At 42.5% G+C, this 22,332-nt stretch overlaps 1 protein-coding gene across 3 annotated transcripts in view; it reads left to right on the forward strand.

Annotated features, from left to right (window-relative positions):
* Positions 1 to 22,332, forward strand: part of LRRC36 (leucine rich repeat containing 36) — a 287,868-nt gene that overhangs the window by 63,246 nt on the left and 202,290 nt on the right. For all 3 annotated transcript variants that reach the window (XM_029608785.1, XM_029608787.1, XM_029608786.1), the window contains exons 5-6: positions 8,009 to 8,109; positions 12,117 to 12,208. In XM_029608785.1, the coding sequence (XP_029464645.1) occupies positions 8,009 to 8,109; positions 12,117 to 12,208 (193 nt within the window). The remainder of the gene's footprint in view (positions 1 to 8,008; positions 8,110 to 12,116; positions 12,209 to 22,332) is intronic.

Below are 22,332 nucleotides of genomic sequence, written 5' to 3' on the forward strand. Positions count from 1 at the left end.
CTAATCTCTCTCACGGACAGCATCCTTATGGGATTAGACAAAGGACAACCATTTCTACTGGCTTTGCTCAACATCTCCGCTGCGTTTGATACCGTGAACCATGCAATCCTTATCAACCGCCTCTCGGACATCGGCATTTCAGGAACCGTCCTTAGTTGGTTCAAGTCCTTCCTAAGTAACAGAAACTACAAGGTTAGAATAGGCAACAAAGAATCTCACCCCATCAGTTCTACGCTGGGAGTGCCTAAAGGATCATCCCTTCTCCCCTACTCTCTTCAACATTTATCTCCTACCTCTCTGCCAACTCCTCGCTAATTTAGAGTTAACCCATTTCATCTACGCCGATGACGTACAAATCCTCATCCCAATCACAGAATCCATCTCCAAAACCCTCATCTTCTGGAACAGCTGCCTACATTCCATCAACCTCCTCCTCTCCAGCCTCAATCTAGTCCTCAACACGGCCAAAACCGAGCTCCTTCTCATCTCGCTGGATGACAACAACCCCCCTCTCATCAACCTCCCCTCCTCCGCTACAATCTCTACGGCCCAAATGAGAGACCTGGGCGTTATATTGGACAACCGTTTAAATTTTTAAAAATTCATCAATAATACAACTAAAGAATGCTTTTATAAATTACAAGTTCTGAAAAGGCTTAGACCACTCCTCCACTTACACGACCTCTGCACGGTTCTCCAAGCTACCTTATTTTCAAAAATCGATTACTGCAACTCCCTCGTACTAGGCCTCCCCGCTACCACCACGAAACAATTACAGATGCTCCAGAACGCCGCCACAAGGATACTAACCAACTCTAACCGAGGAGATCACATCACTCCCATCCTACGGATCTGCACTGGCTTCCCATTAATTTCAGAATCCTTCACAAAGCCCTCACCATCATACACAAGTTCATCCATAACCAGTCCTCCCTGGTACTAGATATCCCGCTTCATCGACACACTTCCACCAGACCGATCAGAGCAGCGTACAAAGATACCCTTCACGCTCCACCCACCAAGTCCTCTCACCCCGCTTCCATAAGGAAACGTGCTTTCTCCACAGCTGTTCCTTCACAATGGAATGCACTACCCCCAGACCTACGCCAAGAACAATGCCTGCTGACTTTCAGGAAAAAACTTAAGACTTGGCTTTTTAAGCAAGCGTTTTCTTAAAAATGACTATAGAACTGTAGACTGTAGAACTCTCCCCATCCTGCGTTACTGCTCAGCCTTAATTCCCGGCCATCCCACTTTCCCGCACCCCCCATTACCCCATTGTCAACCCTCCTGTCAATCCTCGTTCTACCCCCTTCTGTCAACTCTCTTTCTACCCGTCCCCCTCTACACCCTCCTCTTCCAGGGTACCCCCGCCCTCACCCTTCTCACCGCAAGGTCTCCTCTTACCCCACTCTCGTGATTCCACAGCCCTGGATACTTAAGATACTGAAGATATAAGTTATATCGTTTTTATATTGTTTTATATTGCTATATTTTTATATTGTTATATTTTTATATTGCTTTTTATCCTTCGGTCCCAAATAGCCCTTTCTCGCCATCTCCCCTGTTACCCTCTACTTTTCCCCACCCTAGGTTTTTGTTCATAATTGTTATGCTCTAAATAGTTTTGCAAAAATGTTGATACTCTGTTACCGACCAAGTTTTTACCCCCTGTTCAATGTATTTCTCCTATGTTTGATGTAAACCGATGTGATATGACGGGTCATGAACGTCGGTATAGAAAAAGAACAAATAAATAAATAAATATGGAACCTAACATTGTGTAACTACAGAAAGGGTTATTTTTCCCTATATGCAACACCTTACACTTGTCCACATTAAATATCATCTGCAATTTGGATGCTCAATCTTCCAGTCTCACAAGGACCTCCTGTAATGTAACACAATCCGCTTGTGATTTAACTACTCTAAATAATTTTGTATCACCTTCAGCCTCCTCCCACCTTCCTCTCCCTTCCCCTACCTACCCCCCCCAGCCCTATCTACACCCCCCCCCTACCTTTGGTTTGAATAGGTACCAATCAAGAGAGCAGTGAGTCACTATGGCTGACTAACTGAAGTTAGACTGTTTGTATTTCCCAACCCGCCCACCCCTAGCTCATCCTTTAATTTATAGGCAGGAGCCACTTTCACAAAAAAAAAAAACAAAACTTTATTGAGAGTTTGATCAGTCCCCTGTAGGCCACTACCAGACATATAGGAGTAGATTTTAAAAGGGTTACGCGCATAAGTTATGTGCGTAACCCTTTTAAAAACCCCCTACGCGTGTCAAGCCTATTTTGCATAGGCTCGGCGATGCGCACAAGCCCCAGGACGCGTGTAAGTCCCAGGGCTTCGCTAGGGGGTGTGTCGGGGGGTGGCGCGCTATCACCCGACCCGGGGGCTGTTCCGGAGGCCTCGGCCGAGCCCCCGGGCCGGCACCACGCCCCCGACACGCCCCCCGGAATGCCGGAATGTCGTCCCCCCCCCCCCCCCCGACACGCCCCCTAGCGAAGCCCCAGGACTTACGCGCGCCCCGGGGCTTGCGCACGCCGCCGAGCCTATGCAAAATAGGCTTGGCACATGCAGGGGGGTTTTAAAAGGGTTACGCGCATAACTTATGCATGTAACCCTTTTAAAATCTACCCCTATATGTCTGGTAGTGGCCTACAGGGGACTGATCAAACTCTCAATAAAGTTTTGTTTTGTTTTTTTTAAAGTGGCTCCTGCCTATAAATTAAAGGATGAGCTAGGGGTGGCTGGGTTGGGAAATACAAACAGTCTAACTTCAGTTAGTCAGCTAGAGTGACTCACTGCTCTCTTGATTGGTACCTATTCAAACCAAATCACACTACCTCAACATCTTTCCAAGGTGAGTAACTGAACTGAACTTTTCAACCTTTTTACTTAGGTATACACTGCTCCTAGCTTATTTCTAGCTTCTGGCTACTTTTTTTTTTTTTTTTTTTTTAAATACAAACACTAAGTTCTGCTTACTTAGCTGCCTTACTGACTGACTATTTAAAAATACAAACAGTCTAACTTGTTTATTCGCTACCTTACTGACTATTAAAAGCACAAATACACAAACACACTAAATAATATTCCGAAATAGTTAACTTTGTCCCAATACTTTTTAAAAAAGACAATGTCCCAAGCAAAAACTTACTGATTCCTTTCAGCCACCAGCAAGGTGATCCTCTCCTCTCAATGCTCCCACTGGAATGTCAATTTGGCCAATCAATTTATAATACTTGGAGCGATTGTTTCACTTGATGCTAATAAGGGATTTGATAGGGTCTCATGGATATATCTTTTTCGGATACTACAACATTTGGAATTTTCTTCTCAGTTTTTGAATTTGGTGTGGGCATTATATCAACAACCCAAAGCCCAGGTATTGATTAATGGTGTCCTTTTTTCTCCTTTTCCTATTGTGAGGGGAACACGACAAGTCTGTCCCCTCGCACCTACTTTATTTAATTTGGCATTAGAACCTTTAGCACAAAAAATAAGGAAAACTATGGACATTGTGGGTATTACCATCCAATCACAGACTCAGAAGATATCATTGTATGCAGATGACATTTTATTGTTTTTCAATCAATCCACAGAAGCTAAAGATCCTCACTCACGAATTTACTCAATACACTCAATACAAAAAAAGGAGGATATACAATGTTCTCTTCTATAATTATTAAGATAACAAATTCAAAAGCCTTATCACCTATTTATATAGGAACAAATACCATCAGTAGTAGTGCAAATGGACTATAATCCATCGCCTCTCGCCACGCAATGGGCCCCAGGCGAATTCAGCATTTCTTCAAGCACTTAGTGTACAATCATTTGGTATTGTTCCTTTATTTATTCCACAACATTTAATATCTATCTACTAAAAATATTTTTTATTTTTTAGTATTCAAATTTTAATTTTATCCCAAAAACCCAGAAAAACTTATTTGTTTGTGTGTTTCTAAAATCTAGAATAATTATTTTCCTAGCACAAATTAGATGTCCACCGTCATTCAGTTTGTTCAATCATTGACATCCTGGAAAAAAATCCTAGGATCGAGTATACTTAGCCCCACTGTAGATGTATTATTTCTCAAGTTGTCCCGACATGGGCCATGTTTCGACTGTCTCCAGTCTTCCTCAGGGGATACTTAGCATGTTGTAATTACAACATGCTAAGTATCCCCTGTTTTATTGTTTTTAACATACATGGACACCTCTAGTCCAGCTTTAAGATCTCTTTTGGAAAGCTTTGGTATGCTTACTGGATATAAAATTAATTATACAAAATCAGTGGTGTTATGTTAGGGTCGTACTAGGCAAATATCTGCCTCCATTCGCAATTTTACTTTAGCGGACTCTGATATTAAATGTCTTGTATTCAAGTTTCCTCTCATTTGAAAACATTATATACTTCAAATTATCCTACTGTCATAACACAATTCAAACTGATTTACAGAAATGGTTGGATCTCCCTATCTCATTGCTGGGACGAGCTTATCTGGTTAAGATGGTGGTTCTCCCATGACTTTTATAGCTTTTTAAACATTTAAGCTGTCATGTCCCAAAGAAATCTTTTCAAGACTTAAATAGTGCCATTTCTTCCTTTCTGTGGAGAAAAAAAAGACACCTTGCATTAAACTGGCTACCCTACAGCTCCCCAGGGGCTATGGGGGTGGGGCGGGGTTAGATATTTCTGATCTGCACTTATACTATATTGCAGCTGGCCTTAGCATAAAACGTTGGTTTTCCATTTCTTCTGAACCAAGTTGGGTGGAGTTGGAAAGGTTTCCCTTAAATGGTATAGAACTATCTTCTTTACTTGCTATGTCTCCTAGAGGAGCAGTCCAATATTATCTCATACATTAAAACTGTGGAGATTAGTGAACAAGTTTATAAAGCAACAGGTGGATGGGCTGCTTCTGTTGCATCCTGGAAAAGGAACCTATCCTTGTATAATGTCACAATGTCTATAGATATGATAACCTGGTATAATAATAGACTGAGGATATTGGATCAGATTTGGACAAGAGATGGAATTAAATCTTTTTCAGAACGTACAAGTTGAATTTGACCTTCCTGATTATACTCATTATGTATATTTGTAGTTGAGGAGAGATTTGATGAAACTTATTCAGCCAGGAAAGGGGATTCAACCTTGTTCAGGATTAGAGGCAATTCTTACACTTCCTATATACAGTAAGAAATTGATTTCTAGATTATATTTGTAACTTATGGAGGAAAGTTGTGACCCCGATACTCCAGAAACCTTGATTCAAACCTGGAACACTGATCTCTCTGTTAATCTAGATGCAGATGATTGGCATGATATATGGCTGGCTACTTTGAAATTATCTAGGTGTAATAAAGTGAGAGAACTAATGTATAAGCTTTTACATTGCACTTATAGCTATCCAATGTTTTTCTCCAAATTTAGTAATGCCAGTCCTCTCTGATGGAGGGGCTGTGGGGTTTTTTGTCTCTTATTTTCATAAGTTTATTTATTTATTTGTTTATTTAAAAGCTTTTCTATACCGTCGCTAAGTAATATACCATCGCAATGGTTTACATGTAGGCACATAAATTAATGTAGGTGAATGCGTACTATAGTACATTCTAACAGGTGCCACAAAAGGTTCAGTTACAATAAATCGTTAAAGACAATCACTTGTTTAGTGAAGTAGGTCATGACCAGGTGTACCTGTAAGGTACTGTTCATGGGTAAAAATCATATATATAGTGTTTACAATTACGTTTATTGTGAGGTAGAGTTCATAGATTATTAAAATGCACATTCTTAGAATAGTGCTGTGAGCTGGTGTTCTTCTGCCTATTCCTGTATACTTTCATTGTCCAGTCTCTTTATAAAATGCTTGTTTAAAAAGCCATGTTTTAAAACTTTTCTTAAAGGTTTTGAGATCTCTTTGCAATCTGATCTCTGTAGGCATTGTGTTCCAAAGTGTGGGGCCTGCTAGTGATAAGGCCCTTTCTCTCACTTGGGTTAGTCTCGCTGTTTTTACTGAGGGAATGGTTAAGAGTGCTTTATTTGCTGATCGAAGGTTTCTGTGTGGGACGTGCACTCATAGGGGTAGATTTTCAAAGGGGTACGCGCGTACCCCCCGAAAACCTACCCCAAACCCCCCCTGCGCGCACCGAGCCTAAGCCCCGGGATGCGCATAAGTCCCGGGGCTTGCATGGAGGGCCATGTCGGGGGGCGTGCCGGGAGTGACGCGGCATTCCGGTGGTGTGTCTAGGACGTGGTTCCAGCCCGGGGGCGTGACAGCGGCCCCTGGACCAGCCCCCGGACTGGAACATGGAGCGAGGCAGCCGGCCCGGCACGCGTAAAGCTATGCCTGCTTCCAGCAGGCGTAACTTTTGGGATAGAGGTAGGGGGGAGGTTTAAATAGGGCCGGGGGGGTGGGTTAGGGAGGGGAAGGTGAGGGGAGGGCGAAGGAAAGTTCCCTTCGAGGCCGCTCTGATTTCGGAGCGGCCTCGGAGGGAACGAAGGCAGGCTGCGGGGCTCGGCGCGCGCAGGCTGCCGATTTTGGGCAGCCTTGCGCGCGCCGACCCCGGATTTTAATGGATACGCGCGTATCTATTGAAATCCCGCGTACTCTTGTTCGCGCCTGGTGCGCAAACAAAAGTACGCGTGTGCGCAGATTTATAAAATCTGCCCCATAATGCTGTGTTTAGCCAGTCCGATTTTTCATCCTGTATTAGTTTATGTATGGTATGGTGGGATTGTTCATTCATTTTGGGGACAAGTTCAAGATGTTCTGCAAGATATTATTGGTGTTCGTCTTTCCTTTACTGCTGTTTTGTGTCTTTTTGGGAAGGTAGAATGAGGTGAATATTGATCTAAACAAAGAGAAATTGTTGATACAGATTTTGCCACTGTATGATTAACAATTGCCTATTATTGGAAATGTATTCCTTTGCTTAACTATTGGAAATCAATATTAGCAGATATATAGTGGTAATGGAACGAATTTCATTTGCACTACATAATAAAATTGCAATATATAATAATATTTGGCATTTATATTGGCAGTGAAGATGTCTAGATCCTGTATCTGACTGATGGCTTGCTAGCCCTATTATTGTCTATTTACTCTGAAAGAATCTTTTTGTATTTTCAAAATATTCATCTGTACCTGTGATTTGTGACTTTAAATAAAGAGATTACAAAAAATAAGCCAGGCAACTATATAAACAGTCATTTCATTGCCAGATTCATTGTTAAAAATGTTCTTCACTCTGTTTTGAAACAGACATTGAAACCACCTAAACATCCCAGGAGAGCCAGATATGCCTCTGCAGCAGTTTGATTGGACAAGGATTGTGTGACCTCCACATTGACACTGATATATATAAGACATGCTCAGAAGGCACACAGTGCTGGTCCAATCAATCTTCTCAGAATCTGCCCCAGGGAACCTCTATCTGTGTGAACACTGATCCTGACTCTGTCTAGTTATCCTGCTCCAGTGCTCTTGGCTCTTGTCTAGCCCCTGGGCTCCACCATCATGCCTCAGCCTTGCCTCTCCAGCTATGCGCTTTCCCTTCGGGGTGTTTTCTGATTCATGCCTACTTGTTGACAGAGAAAGCAAGTTTACTTACTTATAAATAGGATTCTCAATAGAAAGAAAGATGAATTAACTATACTTAATATATGCCTACCTCCCTCGAGAGTCGACCACCTTGCTATAGCTTAAGCTCTGAAAGAGACTGAGGGGCTCATGAGGCAGTATGCACGCTCTGGAACTTCCACACATGTTTAATAAAGTTTTATTGAGCTTTGAGAGCTGAGTCTGTGTCAGTACCACTGGATGATGTCATCAACGCACTATGGCTAATTCATTCTGCTGTATATGTAGAACCCTGATTATGGGTGAGCAAACTTGCTATACCTTCTTATAGATGAATGGATAGATACCTAGTGATAGAAACATTTCTTCATTTTCTTTATTGTTCTATTCTGCTTCTATTTTAGAGAGAAGACAATAAAGAGTAACACATGTGATATAAACATATCCCCAAAGCTCGGTTTGGATGCTGGAGTGGTTTTGGATTCTGTCATAAATAATGCAATGGGTAAGCTTATTTCCTTTCATAATTTAATTCTGTCTAATAAATATTGGGCAGTGTCATTACAAATCATATGAAAACTGAAATAGTTTTCTGGATGCTACTCTCGCCAGCACACTAACACCTCTGCAAAAATTATTCTTATTAATATTATTTGCAAATATTAAAAAGTTTGGATAGACAAATTGAATATATCTGGCTAAAGTTGGGTACTAAGGAAGACAAAGTAAAATATCAAAATAATCTTCAGCTTTTGAACAGCCAAGAGAACATTATTCTTCAATAGATTAATTTTAGCCTCTACAAGACCTAGAGAGCTTTTTAACCTGAAGAGGGAACTGATTAATCAAATGATACCATCCCTTAATACTAATAGTCCAGGTTCCTTGGACTTTGAGGCATATGCCCTGCATTTTGTATGCAAAACCGCTTGCCTCCAAAGTGATTTAGACAATAAGAGAGGAATTTCAAAAGGATTTACATGCTTAAAACTAGGTTTTATGTTTTACCCATGTAAATGGGTGTTTGAAAATTGCTACCATAAAGAACATAAGAAATTGCCAAGCTGGGTCAGACCAAGGGTCCATCAAGCCCAGCATCCTGTTTCCAACAGAGGCCAAAACCAGGCCACAAGAACCTGGCAATTACCCAACACTAAGAAGATCCCATGCTACTGATGCAATTAATAGCAGTGGCTATTCCCTAAGTAAACTTGATTAATAGCCATTAATGGACTTCTCCTCCAAGAACTTATCCAAAACTTTTTTGAACCCAGCTACACTAACTGCTCTAACCACATCCTCTGGCAACAAATTCCAGAGCTTTATTGTGCGTTGAGTGAAAAAGAATTTTCTCCGATTAGTCTTAAATGTGCTACTTGCTAACTTCATGGAATGCCCCCTAGTCCTTCTATTATTCAAAAATGTAAATAACCGAGTCACATCTACTCGTTCAAGACCTCTCATGATCTTAAAGACCTCTATCATATTCCCCCTCAGCCATCTCTTCTCCAAGCTGAACAGCCCTAACCTCTTCAGCCTTTCCTCATAGGGGAGCTGTTCCATCCCCTTTATTATTTTGGTTGCCCTTCTCTGTACCTTCTCCATCGCAACTATATCTTTTTTGAGATGGAGAAGGTACAGAGAAGGCTTTTACCCATGTTAAGTGCATTTAATGTGAGTACATGGGTTTTGAAAATTGTTATAATAGTATGTTACTTTTACATGTGTTTTGCTGACATACTGCAAGGTAAGCAGTTTGAATTTTGTTTATGTGAGGAATAAAGTTGTGCAAGAGAGGTTGGCCAGTCAGTTGGAGGATATATTTAAATGCTAGATTTGTCCAGATAAGTTTGAGACTTAGCTGGACAAATGCATTTGAGCTTTGATCTCTGAGGGCTCTATGTGTTAAACATTATCCCAGTTTATTTTATTAATTTATTTTTATTTTAAAAGCTTTGTTATGTTGTGTAATCCAAAGGTCTTAATGGCTTACAAAAAACATATACAATCTAAAATTAAGACATACAAAGTCTACTTGCATAAATCATCATAGCCAGGGATCAAATGTACATACAAGAAATATTTTGAAAATACAGTACTGTTGATATAAGATTAAACAAATAGAAACATAAAAGAACTTGCCAATAAAAATTTAATCAAATGCTTCCTTAAAGAGCAGAGTCTTTAAATGCATCTTAAAATTCTTTATACCCATCATGCTGAATATACTTGTCCACTCAAAAATGGAAAAAACTGGCAACAATGCGACCAAATGATAACATCAAAGAAAAAAAGTCACATTAAGTTCATGGTTTTAAATTTGAGGAATACCCTCATACCAGGGCTAGTGCACACTTCCGCCTACCGGCGTCTTTTACTTTTATGTACTACTGCCAATATGGCTGCCCAATTTTAATTGCAATCATAGGGTAACCTCTATTTTTATTTTAAATGGTTTAAAATAAAAATAGAGGTTACCCTATGATTGCAATTAAAATTGGGCAGCCATATTGGCAGTAGTACATAAAAGTAAAAGACGCCGGTAGGCGGAAGTGTGCACTAGCCCTGGTATGAGAATATACTTGTCCAACATTATCTGGCTGCCTTTAGCTGGATAATGTTCAAATTTAACTGGTTCTATTTTGAATATAACTAATTAGGTTGGAAAGTTATCCAGCCACGTGTAGCTGTATAAAGCTGTATAATATACTACTTAACTGGCTATATTCAAAACATAGCTGGTTAAGTGGCAGACTTTCAGTGTGGTGACTGTCTGGCACTCTGTGCACCTACTTTTTAGCCTACACAAATCCAGATCATTTTCAAACACACGGTGCTTGATGTGTGCTTCATGCTTGAATATCTAAAATGAAGATGAAAGGAATGCACATCTGCTATGTACTAACATTTTTTAAACTTTAGTTTAACATATGTATTTTGTTTTATCCCTGACTAAGTTAAGCCTCTGGAAAGTCTTTTTTTTTTTTTTTACTGTGGCTAAAGGTACACTGGTTGTAAAAGTAGATGCATATGTTTAGCAGGCCAAAAATATACTTAGATGAATTGAGACATTTTACCTATGTAGTTTTTAACAGACTTTTGAAAATGTACCCCGTTTTGTGAAAAAGCATTTAGTATATAGGCCCCTAAGCTCTGTTCTCAGATTTAAATGCAATGCCAATAGGCCAGCTCTAGCCTAAGAATTGAGATTGATATCATTTATACCATAATGTTTACTTTACATAGTCAAACCAAATAAAACTAAAATAATCATGTTTGTTTATTCTGGATCTTATTCAATTAATATTTTATCCATAGGTTGAGAATAGTGAAGTCATTTTTAATAAGGCCTTGAAAATTAATTTTCAAAAGTTGTAAACTTAAAAATCAGCATATATGTATGTACAGTATACTTGTGTATATGCTATTTTATAAACCTCAAAATACATATGTAAGTAAGGGTTCACAAGAAAACTTGTTAAAAAAAAAAAAAAAAAGGCAGGAGGGGGCAAGCCAGGGGCATTCCGGAGCACAGCCAACATTTGCACGAGTAAGTTGATATTTTATAAGCAATTATTCATGTAGATTTGACTGCTTTCTTGCATATATTTTACACCTGCTGTATAGCTGGAATAAGTCGTAGTAAACATCTTAAAAGTGAAAGGGAGGAGTTAAGGCTGAAGAGCCATGAGAGTCTTGATGACCTACAGATGAACTGGGCAAACTGGCAATTTCATGGCCGCACACATATTAGAAAATCACGTGACTTACACGCAAACAATCCGACTTATGGGGTGTAAATGCTTGTAAATTATGCAAGTAAAATCTCCACGCATATATTTTTAAAGTTAGATGTAAAAATAGACAACTATAACAGTTGCGCTCTACTTATCTGGATAAATTCTGATTTATCCTACTAAATCTTGAAAGCAGCACTTATCCAGACAAGTTCCGATTTATCCAGCTAAGTACCAGCAAAGCAGCTATTTTGCCAGATAAGTTTTAAAACTCTACTTATTCGGCTAAAGCCTGGAATTACTAACTGTGATATTTTAATGCAGGAAGAGTCCAATATCATGGAGGGGAGGTGGCGATGCAGGAATATATTGCCCTTCCCAGACAAAATATTTTGACTTGTGGATAAAGGCTGCAAGATAAAAGAACACGACAGAGGCCTCTCCCAAGTGTGATGCTCCTGTGGAAGATTTACAGGGCTGTATAGCCCAATATGGCATCCTCTAAAATGATTCAAAAAGTCACCAGGGGGTTCTTTTTAGACCCTCCTGCCCATCCTAGGGCCGCTAATCGAGGCGTCCTGCCAAAATTTTATTTTTTTTAAATAAATGATTAAGTTGCCATAGGTTGACACCCCACATCTAAAGGAACTTTTCATAATGTCTTTTATGCAGGAAATGATAAATTAAATTGTATTGTTTGTATTTAGGGAGTACTTCGATCTTGCCTTATAATACTGGGCCACTGCTCTCTATAACTATTTCTCTGTTTACTCAGAATCAAGCAAAAGATGGATGGCTCAGAAGATTCAACAAAGCTCTGAAATGAAGGATCCATTAAAGATGAGTTTAACATCTTCTCCAGCACAGGTTGTTAATAAAATCATAGACTGAATGCACAAAATTGAAATATTAATCCCAATTGTCATAAATTTACAGGCAGATATCAATACCTACCACAAATACTGGTATCCCTCTCTCACTCTGCCAGTCCCCCTCTCGCTCCTACAGCCTGACTTAACCTGACCCAGGCCTAACTGGCAGGAAAGTGAAGCTGAAGATCTTGTGCTTCTCTAACCTCCCCACTGCAAAACCTCTCCCTTCCTCCCTCCACCTCCAGTTGCCCAAAACAACCCAGCTGATAGGAAAATGAATCAGGCAGCTCCATGCTTCCCTAACATGCTCCACCTGCTGCTAATGCCTCATCCTGCCACAAGTTTACAGATCGGCAGTTTGAAACTTGTGCTTCTTAGAAATTTATAGAAAGTTATGCCATTAAAACACAGATTAAAATGTGCAGGAAAAAGAAGTGCTGGCAGCATGAAGGAACAGGTCAGAGAAGTGTAGGGTTGCCAACTCTGCTTCCCTGGTTAGTCAAGTCAGACTGCTTGGGGGGAGAGAAATGTGGGAGTGAGCAGGGAGTTAGGGAAGTGCCAGCCCTCTGGCTCTGCTTTCCAGTCAGTAGATCAGATCAGGCTGGGGTTTGAGGAGAATGAGAAGAGACATGAAAGATAGACACCAGGGTAGCTAGGTGTTGGGGAAGAGCCAGGACTCGGTGATTGGGGGGCGGGGGGTGTTTGAGGTGTGAGGGAAAGCTCAGTAACTCGGTGCTTGCCTATGGGAGGGGTGAGGACTGGGTGGAAGCAGGAAATGGGGGATTGGGTGAGAGAGTTTAGAATGACTGGGTGGATTGGGGACAGTGATTAGATCAGCAGGGAAGAGGGCTCATTACACTAAGATATTTCATGAAATCTTTACTCCACTTGAAAGGATACAGCTCTTTCAAATATTTCTTTTCCCCGGACCTGTCCAGATTTCAAGAATCTCAATCTTGATTTCATTAACCTTATAATCCAAAACTCTACTGAATAATTTAATCATCTGTTGCACAATCTTCAAAGTCTGAATAGGGTTTGATACATATAAGTGCATATCATCCACAAATAGTGTAATACAGTTAGCACTACCATCTGCCCCAATAATCCTTGAAAAATCAGGATTCTGCCTAATCAGTGCTGCAAAAGGTTCAATGACTTAAGGCAAATAAAAGGGATAAGAGAGAACAACTCTGCCTGATACCTCTAAAAAGAGGAAAACTCTATAAAATCATACTGTTCACCTTGATCTGAGCCATAGGATTCGTATAAAGGCACTAGACTCATTTAAGAAAATTTCCTTTAAAACTGAACTTAATAGGAGATACATACAAATAGGACTAATTCACCCTATCAAAAGCTTTCTCAGCTTCTAAAGAAACCAATAGAGATTCCACTCCCCTACTGTCACAATTCTGCCTATTCCTCAGCCCCCCACTCCCTGCCAGAAGAGGTCATCAGGGAGCCTCACTCACAGCTGCTCTAGTCACCCTGCTGATTACATGACATAGTAGTCCCAAGCCTATTTAGCCCAGCCTCTCTATACATTCCTTGACTCTTTTTTGAGTCACTGCGGCTTTTTGATCTGGCCTTCCTTGTCTTGCTTTCCTGCCTTATCTAGTGGACTTCCAGACTTTTCTGCCTTGCCTCGTGGCCTTTTAGGTCTTCCTGCCTTGGCCTCCTGCCTTGCCTTGTGGCTTTCCAGACCTTCCTGTCTTGCCTTGTGGCCTTCCTGCATTGCTCAGTGGTCTCTTTGGCCTTCCTATCCTCCCTTGTGATCTTTAGGCCTTCTAGGTTCACCTAGCCCAACCTTGTGCCCTGTTTGGGCCTTCTTGTTTATTGTTGTCTTGTCCTGGCCTGCCCAACCCAGGCCTTGTCCTGTCCTGCCCAGCCAGTCTCTGTCTCCAGCCCTGGCCTTGTCTTGTCATGTCCAGTCCCTGTCTCCAGCCCAGCCTAGTCTTATCTTGTCCTACCCAGTCCCTGTCTCCAGTCCTAGCCTGGTCCTTGGTTCCCCCCAGTCTGTGCCTTGTTCCAGCTACCAGTCTATGCCATGTTCCAGCTCCAGCCGTGCTTCTAGACCCAGCTTGTCCAGTTCCAGCTAAGTCTGTCAGCCACCAAAACCCAAGGGCTCAATTGTGGGGAAGGTGGCTGGTATAGGCAGAAGATCCAGTCTGGCCCTGCTCCTGTAGGGGTAATCCCTGATCCCAGCCTGCCTGGCATTGACATCTACTTCTTGCATGGTGCATCAAGTCCAAGATCCTCCAAACATTATCCGTGCCTTGCCTCCCTTTTGTGAAATTGGTTTTGATCTCTATCAACTAACAAGGGGAGTATCCGCTCCAAACTACATGCCTGGATCTTAGGCAAGATCATGTTATCATAGTTTAAAAGCAAGATTGATCTGTAGGAACTACATTCCTCTGGATCATTACTTGCCTTAAGGAAAGAGCATTATCATTAGCCGACCCTCTATTATGGAACTCAATGCCACCCGAAATAAGATTAATGAGAGACCATAAACTCTTCAAAAAAAGCCTAAAAACATGGCTTTTCAAAAAAGCATTTAAAATGAGAATGGGGAATAGGTAGTACTAAGAAACTAGAAAAGGACTTATACACACAGGCAAAAGTCACCAGATAACATATATGCGTTCTTTACCTTTATTTTTATCACACTTAAGTTTTAAGTTAAAGAATTACAGTATGTCGCATATATGGATAGCCCATAAAGGGAATTTCAATACACACTACATATAGCTTATAATATTTTGAATCATGTACCTGAACAACTTCGGCACCCTCTGTTTAAAGTAAAATCTATTTCAAATGTATTCATGTGCCTATTTGTAAACCGTTGTGATGGTATATCACAGTTGACTGTGATATACTTCTTCTATCTCTCTTTATTTCCTCCACCCCAGTTCAATAGTCCTTGTTAATTGTAACTGCATCTCTTCATCACGTTTATCTATGTTCTTTGTTGTATTCATTGCACCCCTGTTTTTTATGTAAGCCGACATGATGTGAGCGCTTCATGAATGCCGGTATAAAAAAACCTTAAATAAATAAATAAAATAAATATCGCTAAACGACGGTATAGAAAAGTTTTTAAATAAATAAAATAAAAACTAAATAAACATAGAAATAGAGGCTAAAAGAGGTAATGGTGCCAAAGTCTCCCCTTGAAGAGCACCATTGTACAGCGCCGCCGGTCTGGGAGCAAGAGAATCTGAGATTGTCTTATAGAATAGAAGTGAAAAACTGTCTTTGCCTGGGCTCTTACCCCCCTTCAAAGCCACAATCACATTTTTGATCTCCTGAACCATAATTAAGGCCTCCAGATTCCCAGCTCTCTCTTCTGGCAACACCATATTAGCCTTATTCCCTTTATCAAAGAACATCTGCTTAACTCAACACAACAATGGATTTCATTATAGCTTTTTTATATAAAACAATGTCACGCAGTGCCCAGGATTGGCATATCTGATTTGCAGTCTCTGCTCTCTTTTTAGTCCAATCTAGCCTTATCTTCTAAGAGGCAAAATGAATGCTTCCTAACTACATTCAACTCTATCAGCTTCCCTCGAATAGTAACCTTAGCCATCTGCCACAAAGTTATCCTAGATACCTCATTATTATTTAGGTCAAAGAACTCCCCAGTTGCATCTGTGACTGAAAAACATACTTTCTCATCCTTCAGCAAGCAATCATCAACTTCCATCTTTGCAAAGAGTGATTTAAAACAACCTTCCCCCAACCTTTTTTTTTTTTTTTTGCTACTGCCTCAGTTAGTCCCAGAGTTTCATTCCCCGGAATGTCCAAGTCACAAGTCTTGAGCTGCAGCTTGTCCTTTCCGGGCAGGATTTCCATTTCCTCTCCATTCCTGGCCTGCTCAGCCTCTTCTACTTGTTGATGATTAGCAGCTCAATTTTCCCAAATCCAGTCTTTTTTCTCCTCTACCTATTGGACCTTCTACCTCTGCCTCAGGACTTTCCTCTCCTTGCTCTGGCTTCAGCCCCCTAGGTTCCTGTATCACATAGTCCTCGGGAAGTGGGTTAGCCATGCCCCAGCCTGGGCCCTCCGAAGCTCCCGCCGCATGGCGACCGAGACACCGCCAACCTCCTCTCCTGACTGGGTCCTCCCTAGGCACGTGCATTTAAAGGGCCAGCAGAGGGAAAAGGGTGCTTGGCCCCCATTGATGATGTTGGTTCCTCCGGCCTATTTAAAGGCCGCCTCTGGCTCCAGCAAACCGACTTAGCAACGTTTCTCACATTCCTGACTCAGCGATCCTGTCTCAGTGATCCTGTCTCCATGTTCCTATTGCAGCATTCTTGCTCCAGCACTCCGGTCCCAGTGCCTTCACTCTGGTTCCGGTCCTCGCCCCCTTCGGGCCCATCTCTGGCTTTGGACCTCGGACCTTTCCTGACCACTGCCTTCTGCTGCCTGCCTCTGACCTTGGACCGGACCTGACCTACGTCTGCTGCTGCCTGCCTCCAGCCTCGCCTGACCCATGCTGGTCAGGTCTCTGGCCCCTGCTCCAGTCCCTATGGACCCGGCTTGGCCTGCCTCTCATCTGCCTTGGGCTCACGGCCCCGAAACAGCTGTCTCTTCTGTCCACTCTCCCAGGACCAGCCACGCAGAGGGCCCACCTAAGACCAGCTGGCCCCGGCACCCAAGGGCTTAACCTGTGGGGAACAAGGGCTGGTAGTGGCAAAGCTCTTGTTGGCTTCCCATTTGGCCTCGCCTCCCGACGGTGGGGACCTGTGGGGTCTGTCCCCACAGGTAACGCCAACCCCACCTCGGGCCAAGGGTCCACAATCCCTAACAGGAATTTCTTTTATCCTTATTAATTTTAATTATTGAGTGTGATTTAATATTAAAATTAATAAGAATAAAAATTCCCTGCTCTTCATACTTGGGAATTTTTTATTTTCAGTCACTATGAGATTGCCGTGGATTAGTAAGGGGAAGGAAGCTGCACACACACTTTGTCTTCTCTCTTGCTGTCTCTCAGATACACATACTATCACACATATGTTCATTCTCACGCACACTCACTTGCTCACGCTCTCACATGCTCACACACTTTCACCCTCTGGAATGCACAAACTGCAGCAGCCTCAGTCTTCAACCCACACAGCCAAAGGGATTATCCCTCTTTCCTCTCGGGGCGTGAGCTGATACTGCTCCTTGTCCTTTCTTCTGGCCACATTGGCTAATGCTGCTCTTACTTCTTCTGGTCACAGCGATTGCTCCTCCTTCTTCCTAACCATACAGGTCCATGCAACACAGCTTCCTCACCTGAACCCACATGGGTGAAAAGAACGAGAAGTCACAATTGTTGCAGACCTGCCACTGCAGTGCTGCCCCCAAAACTGTGGTGCTTTAGGCAGTCACCTAATCTGCCTATTTCTTCAACTGGCCCTGCACTCTCCCACTCATAGCACCTCATACATTCATGCTCCCTCTCTACTTCCCACCCTTTCCCTCTAACTCCCTACTTCCAACTCACTCATACCCTTTTCCTTTTCCTTCCCTTCTCATCTCCTCCCCTTCTCTTTCACTCACTCATCCCCTTCCCTTTCTGTCTCTCCCTGCACCTCATCCCTTCTCTCCCACACCCTTTCCTTTTCTGTTCCTTCCATCACCCCCTTCCTTTTCACTCACTTACCCCTTCCCCCCCTTTATTCTCTTCCTTCGCCCCTTCCCTTTTTGTCTCTCCTCTCTCACTCCTCTCCTTTCCTTCCCTTACCCACTTCTCTTCTCTTTTCTCCCCTTGCCACTTCCCCCTCACTAATCCCTTCCCTCCCACTCATGCCCTTCCCTCCCCTCCCTTCTCTCCATTTTCCTCTCAACTCAGATCCTTTTCCCTTTCACTCCCTTACCTGGCCTCCGTCTCCAAGCTCTTCTTCCTGCCCGCAGGGGATGGGGAAGGGTGGGAACTCTGCGGGCACACCATCTTTGGCACTACCACGGCTCATTTATTCCTGCCTGTAGGAGATGGGAATCCCATGGGCATGTCATCAAACTATGCTACTGAGGTTCTTATTTTCCTGACTGGGGAGTTTCCTCCTCCCCCTGCCTCCTGGGGGCACATCCTCAAAACCCCTGCCACCGGTGTCTTTGGTCTGGAGTCAGGGTGAGGCAGGGTCAGCAGGAGTGTTTATGGGGGCACTTTTTATGCCCCAAAAGTTTGTCACCTGATGTGGTCACCTCATCCTGTATAATGATAAAAACTGCCCCTGTGCATGTTATAATACATCACACATACTTTTCTCTGTGGACAAGCAGACAAACAGCCATACAAGTGGGTGTCATCCTCTGCTGGTGCCAGAACAGAACACTCTCGTCAAGCTCAGAAGCAAAACTTTTAAGCTACTGTGCATGCACGAGTTACCCTCATTGCCATTGCCATGTGAGTCTCCTCAATTTCATTTCATCCGCTCCACAAATGGTTGTGACATCTGTCTCTTTCAGCTGTCACCACATTGTTGTGAGTTTTTTGCTACATTCAAAAAAATGTTCTTAAGTTTGAGCTAATTTTACTTTCCTCAGTTCTTTTACATCAGAATAAAACAGAAAAAGATTTTCTTTTATTCATTTTTCATTCCCGGGCTGTCCAGTGAGACTCGGTTCCAGTTCTCATTTTATTTACCTTGGCTGAAAAGTCCATGTTCTCTATAGACAGCATGATCAATTAGCCATTCTTAATACACGAAGTTGGGTAAGAAGGCCTTTAAGTTATATTCCAAATGCAAAGGTATGCCGCGGGTCTCCACTGATCAGAGGCCAATGCTTGCATTTGTGCCTCCTCCCCTTTCCCCCCTTCCCCAGTCTTTCTTGTAGAAATGCTTAAAGCCACAAACAATTAAATCATTTTTGGGGTTTCTTTTAGACTAACGTGCTAAACCTACGGAATATTACCACAAAGTGACTTCAGCAGAACCCCAATGTGCCATGCAGTCAAAACTCCCAGGGGAAAAGCTTTGCTTATACTAAATTTCCTGCCCCAATAGCAGCCTCTCGAAGGATTCAGTGCTGCTCTCTTTATAAGCATTTTATAGAAACAAATTCAGCAGTACTATTGTCTGCTACCTTTTTCCCAAGGCATTTCAAGTCCCAAACTGCAGGGCATTGCTGGTGTGGTGCTCACAGCCTTGCAGAACCGATTCTGGGGGTTTTTTGGTTTGTTTGTTTTTTTTTTTTTGTTTCTCTGTGCCCAGAAATAGCTAAACAGCAGCCTGTGGCTGCTATTTTGTAACTCAATAGCTCATATTTATTTAAAAAGGGAACTATATTGCCCCAACAAACAGGTACTCCAAATATATAAATTATAACTGCTCATATTTGGAACATAGCTTTTCAAGCTTTGATTTTGGCAAGCTTATCCATAATACTGTCAATACTGACACTTTCAAAAACTAGACAGTATTATGGAATATTTTTCTGAGTTTAGGGCTTGAAAAGTTGCATTTTAAAATGTCATACAGTGTAACCTATGGTTACGTCCCATTCCATTTTTAAAGATGGCGTCAGCCATCCAGTGCTCCCTCCATGTGACAGGGGCCGGCCAATGGCACGGATACCCTGTCACATGGTAAGGGCAAAGGCCATCGGCGCCATTTTTATTAGTGGCAGCCGATGGCCCGAGAGCGGGAGATTGCTCCCAGGACCCCCACTGGACCACCAGATACCTGTAAAATGTTATTTGGGGGGTTGAGAGGGTGGGGGAAGCTAAGGGATTAGTTTTAAAGGGTCGGGGGTGGGTTTTTTGTTTATCGGCTCGGGTGCAGCCGATTAAAAACGCGATCGGGCTGGACGAAAAAAAAAACACGATGTGAATCGGAACCGGAATCCGAACCGATTCCAGTTCCGATTCACATCTCTAGATCTAACCTATCATTGCGATATAATTTATACCCTGATATAACATTTTCCCATGGTTATTCTTTCACTAGGTCTCTGAGATATCAATTATGTCCACCTCGTCATTCAGTGCTATACATTCTAACTCTCCCATATTATAATGTTGCCCAGTTATTAACAAAACTAAAGCCTTCTTCCCTGCATCATCATCTCATCTATGTATTAAGACTCTGGAGCTCTGCTTGCCTCTGGGATCCTGCGCCTGGAACAGGGAGCATTTTAGAGAATGCTATCCTGGAGAATACTACCTAAGAGCCTAAATTTGGCTTTCAGATCCTCCTGTGTGGTTAGTGCCCACACGTACCAAGACAGCTGGCTTACCACCAGCACTATTTAAACTCCTGCCTAGGTGATGCATGAGGACCACCATCTTTATATCAGGCAGGCAAGCTACCAAGCAATCCTCATATCCACCAGCCACCCAGCTATCTACATTCCTAATAATTGAATCATTAACTTTGATGGCCAACCTAACCCTTCCCTCTGGGTGCAAACTTGGAAACCCATCCTTTGTGAAAGATGATAATGCATCACCTGAAGAGCAGGTCCTAGCTACAAGATATTTCTTACTACACCAAGGTGATGCTCTCTATCCAGGTGACCTTGGTCCTCTAAGGCAACATAGGGGCTACCAGGCTGGACTTGGGGCTTGGCTATTTTGTCCCTGAAGGTCTTCTCTGTATATCTCTCTATCTGCCTCAGCTCCTCCAGGTCTGCCACTCTAGCGTCCAGGGATCAGACTTGCTTCCCAGTGTCAGGAGCTCTTTGCACTGGGCACACACATACAGTCTTTCACTAACTGATAGATAATCATATATGTGACACTCAGTGCAAAAGACTGGAAAGCCTCCATCTTGCTGCTAGACTTCTGTTTGCATCTTTATATTGTTGAGTTCTTAGATAATTTAGGTTGATAATGGAGTCCTTTAAATTTATGTGGTGTATTTAATATTAATTTGGCAATGGCATGCAAGAGGACAAAAATGTATATAAGGGCTAGGTCACTCCCTAGTTTTAGATAAATCCCTGATTGATTTTTGGTGTGAAAATGTCTCTTGCCTTTAAAATGGGATATGAGTCTATAAATCAAAGAATGTGCTTAAAGTTGGTAGGAGTTGGGATGGGTGGGCGGGAAAGAAAGGCACACTATAAAATGATCTATCCTTTCTTTTAATCAGGCACACATACGTAAAATTACCTAGCTTTCCTTTTTAATTACGCACATAAACTAAAGATTAATTTACCCAGATTTACCTCTCCCCAAACTAAGTCCCAACAATACCAAGCAAAGCAATACTCACCTATCTTTTTCAGCAACTAGCAAAATCTTCCACTTTCAATTCTCTATCATGCATATTTATTGCAGATGTCGTGAAAACCCGAACTGTTTGTAGAATTCCAGAACTGGAGTTGCCTACCCCTGATATACCCAAAGAATTGTTTCAACTTTGGGGAACTCTAGAAATAGATCTCTTTGCAGCCCCATTCAGCAATAAAGTTCCCATCTACTATTCCAAAAGACCAGCAAGGAACAGTCTTGCAATAGATGTCTTTTTAATCCCTTGAGTCGAGGACTTTTTTATGTGTTTTCCCCCAATATCTCTCATAACCAAGATGATTAAAAAATTAAGAAGAGAAGAGGTCCTAATGATTTTGATAGCCCCTTTTTGGCTATATCAAATTTGATTTCCATGGCTTCAATGCCTAGCTAATGTTCAGCAGCTAATAAGGTTGAAAATATTCTCATCCCCGATGTTGGATTTCGTGGACCCTTGAGCCGGCTAGGACAGATGATGGCGCACTGTGTGAGGACCCACAGTGGAGGTCGAAGCCAGAAGGTGGCACAGGGCAAGAGACCGGTCAAATCTTCACCACTGGAAGCCTGCGATCCCCCAGGGAGGAGCTCGTGAGAACCCGGGCCGCTTGGACTTTGGTGCGGTCTCCTGTGGGTGAGTCTTGAAGAGAAATCCCGGAATCCTGAGGAGTACCGAAGCTGGAGCCAGGAGACCAACTGGAACTTCACCACTGGAAGACCTAGCTCCCCCCAGGAGGAGCCCGTGAGGACCCGAGCCGCTTGGACTTAGGCGGGGCCTCCTGGATGTCGCAGAACTGGACACTGAGAGCAAGTTGAAGTCAGGAACCAGGGGCAGAAGCTGAAGACAAAGGCCAGGGACGAAGCTGAAGTCAGAAGTC

Source organism: Rhinatrema bivittatum, chromosome 7, assembly GCF_901001135.1.
Source record: "Rhinatrema bivittatum chromosome 7, aRhiBiv1.1, whole genome shotgun sequence".
Lineage (NCBI taxonomy): Eukaryota > Metazoa > Chordata > Amphibia > Gymnophiona > Rhinatrematidae > Rhinatrema > Rhinatrema bivittatum.